The sequence below is a fragment of the Psammomys obesus genome, unplaced genomic scaffold (assembly GCF_907164565.1).
Source record: "Psammomys obesus unplaced genomic scaffold, mPsaObe1.curated_primary_1811, whole genome shotgun sequence".
NCBI lineage: Eukaryota > Metazoa > Chordata > Mammalia > Rodentia > Muridae > Psammomys > Psammomys obesus.
Window position 1 is genome coordinate 14,807,441 of NW_026592666.1, and position 3,476 is coordinate 14,810,916.

Below are 3,476 nucleotides of genomic sequence, written 5' to 3' on the forward strand. Positions count from 1 at the left end.
TGTGTGTGTGTGTGTGTGTGTGTGTGTGTGTGTGTGTGTGTGTGTGTGTGTTTTGAGATAGGGTTTCTCTGTGTAGTTCTGGCTGTCCTGGACTCACTCTGTAGAGCAGGCTAGCCTCAGTCTCACAGAAATCCACATGTCTCTGCTTCCTAAGTGCTAGGACTAAAGCCATAAACCACCAACTGGCTTGTTACTGTTTTTGTTTTGTTTTAAACATTGAAGGAAGTTCATTAAGTCTAAAATGGTTTGAAATTGCTCCACTAATCTAAAAATTATTGAAGAAATATTCTGAATTTTTTAAAAACCAGGGAGTGGACAGATGATTCAATGTTAAGAGAGCTGGCTGCTCTTCTAGAAGACCTAGCTAGGTCCAGTTCCCAGCCCAGGCATGGCAGCTCACAAGCATGTGAAACTCTAGTCCTAGGAGATCTGGCACCCTCTTATGACCTCTATATGTATTACATACACACACACTCACACATAAAAATAAAGGCAAAAAAAAAAAAATTAAAAGTAGACAAGCATATCCCTAAAATGAATGACACTGATGATGCTTGACTTTGTACCAAACACTGCATTGGAAGACCTGTGGTACAGAAGAAGGGGCAGCCTCCTTTGCAGGGTTTTTCTCCTTTCCACTCCAGAGCCCAGGTCAGAATGCTGGTCTGGAGCTCCTCCACCTGTTCACCACCCACCTTCTGGGGAGCACTCATCCTCTGAGATCTGCAGGAGCAGCTCCTTGGATTTGGCATTCAGTTCACTGTGGAAAGAACAAAGCCCTGTGAACCCTTCAAAGCTCAATTCTATAGAGTCAGGTCCCCCTGCCCCCCCCAAACACAATGTATATATTTTTTAACTGTACTAAGAAACAAAAGGTTGTCAGTCATTAAAAATACTGCCTGCAGCCTGGCAGTTCAGATATAGCCACTGATGCACCCAGGAGAGGGAACCCATGGAATACCCACCCTCTTTTGGTGATAAGTATATTGGAAAGAGTTAATCAGCAGCCATGTAACTCATGATGGATGGGCAGCACAGACTGACACCTTGATTTCTTAAATCAATTTGGTTAATTTTTATTAACTTAAAAGCCACATGTCACTGTTGCCATTTTAAAAGTACAACTATGTATAATTAACTGAATACAGAACACAGAATATCCAACAAGCCTCCCTCCTCCTTCCTAAGATACTTTTTGCTTTAGATAAATGAGGTATTCCTGTTTTCATGCTGTATCCACCATCACTTTTATCAGCTTTAGGTGATTTCCTTGAAATATCACCTACTGCATTTTTGAAAGGTGTCTAGAACTCTGCTGTCTTGGCCTTATAAAATTTTATTCAGCCAAGTCCTTAAAGACTGTCTAATAACAGTCATTGTTTCCAGTAAACTGAGCTTAACAGTTTGAAGGTCAGAGGTCAATTTGCTAGAGTTAGTTCTCTCTAAGTGGGTCCTGGGAATTGAACTTCTGAGAATCATCGTCAAATTTGCCATCAACTATTTGTTTTTTTTGCCATCAAGTATCTTTACCCATTGGACCATTTCTCTGACTCCCTTTCCAAGATCTGCTCATCATTTCTGTCATTTCTTTTTCTTCTCTAAGTGTACTAACCAGTTCCTCTAGATCAAGATCATTCCTGTTCTGATGCCAGTGGTCTGCTCCTGGGACTAATCATTCACAATGAGATTTTAAACTCCTATTACAAAAGTGTTCATGAATTTATTCTAATTGTTTCAAAACTGGAAACAAGTATTAAACACTACTGACTCTCTTTGGGGCAGGTGTAAAGACAGGAAGTTTACTTTCTTCTATGATCTAGTGACACAGAAATTATTGATGAATTTTGGTGCAAACTTAAGTGGATTTATTATTTATTTTATATATTATAAAATATATATAATTTATATATAATATATATAATTTATATTTATTTTTGTGTCACGGTCTCTACATAGCTCTGACTGTACAGGAAATCACTACGTAAACCTCAAACTCATAAAGATCCCTTGCCTCCTGGGTATTGGGATTGAAAATGTGCACGGAACCCTAACCCCCAGCTTAGATTTCTTTATTTTTAATAGAATGACTCTTTAAACATTTTTAGATGTACTTACTTTATGTGTATGCATGTTTTATCTGCATACATGTATACCACATGCATGCTTGGTTCCTACAGAGGACAGAAGACAAGTTTCAGATCCCCTGAAATGGCTGTGAGCTGCCATGTGGGTGCTGGGAACGAAACCTCAGTCTGCAAGAGTAGCCAGTGCTCTTGACCAGAGCCACAGCTCCCAAATGGATGTATTTTGATGCATCATTAAATCCTATGTGATGACTTTTTAGTTATGATCTTTATATTGTTATTTATAAATGATTTGCATGTCCCCCTGTTATAGAAGTTTTGTTTTATGATATGTAAATATGTTTTTGTTTTGATCTTGGGTGTGGGATGTGGGACTGATTCAGACTGTCCATAAGAGAAAACTATTTGCCTCGCGTGGGCTCTGAGAGGGGTTCTTTGCCAGCTGTGTAGATAGTTTAAATCTGAGGACTCTGGAGAGGGAATAAATGCTAGAGCCCAGAGAGTATTGAGGGGCTCTGAGAAAGAAGGCTAGTACTTCTACCCTGCTCATCCTAGTTGTTTGTTCATGACAAGAAATTGGAGATATCCTGAACCAAGGATTGGACTTGCCTCAAGGAACCTGACGACCCTAAACAGCAGGAAGTAGCTAAGAAAAACTACACCACTTCTTCCCACTAACCTTCTCTCTCTCCTACCTGGTGTTGGAAAGGATTAGGGTGGGGAAGGGAGAGAGATATAAAAAAACATAAATAAAATAGTTTTAAAAAATAACAGTAACAAGTGGCACCTAGACATAGGGCATAGAATAATGGAAAATCTGGTTTCTAGTGCCAGAGAGGAGACAGCAGGGTATGAATAGATGAATATACTGTTTTAAGATGTCAAAAAGTTTATTTCAGATGCTGCCACTGGGTTCTCTCCTGCTTCACTCCCAGAGGAGATTTTCTGGTTTTGCTTCTTCATCTTCCTACATTTTGTTTAAAGGTTTTAAGAAACAAAAAATAGATTAAATAAAATAAGGTTCATTCAGTCCTCTCATTTTAGAAAGGATTGCAGACTTGGCAGTGCAACTAGAGAATTTGCAGGTAGAGGATGAAGTACTTGGAAAGCAAAATGTGTCACTGGTAAAGGGAGGACACCAGGTAACTGAGAGCAGGAATTGCCCACAAGATGAAAGAGGGAAGCAAACTAGGCTGGAAGGCAGATTGCCACCTTACCCTGCTCTACACACTTTTGGTGTCCAGTTCCTACAACCCCTGAATGAAGCAAGGGGCCCAGAGAAGCAGAAAGCTGTACAGGGCAAAAGGGTTAAAGAGAAACAGCCAGTTAAAAGGTAAAATAATAATAATAATAATAATAATAATAATAATAATAATAATAATAATAATAATA

At 39.1% G+C, this 3,476-nt stretch overlaps 1 protein-coding gene across 1 annotated transcript in view; it reads right to left on the reverse strand.

Annotated features, from left to right (window-relative positions):
• C2cd2 (C2 calcium dependent domain containing 2) overlaps positions 1-3,476 on the reverse strand; it is a 61,566-nt gene that overhangs the window by 23,324 nt on the left and 34,766 nt on the right. Inside the window, exon 8 of the mRNA XM_055614804.1 lies at positions 696-760. Coding sequence (XP_055470779.1) covers positions 696-760 — 65 coding nt within the window. The remainder of the gene's footprint in view (positions 1-695; positions 761-3,476) is intronic.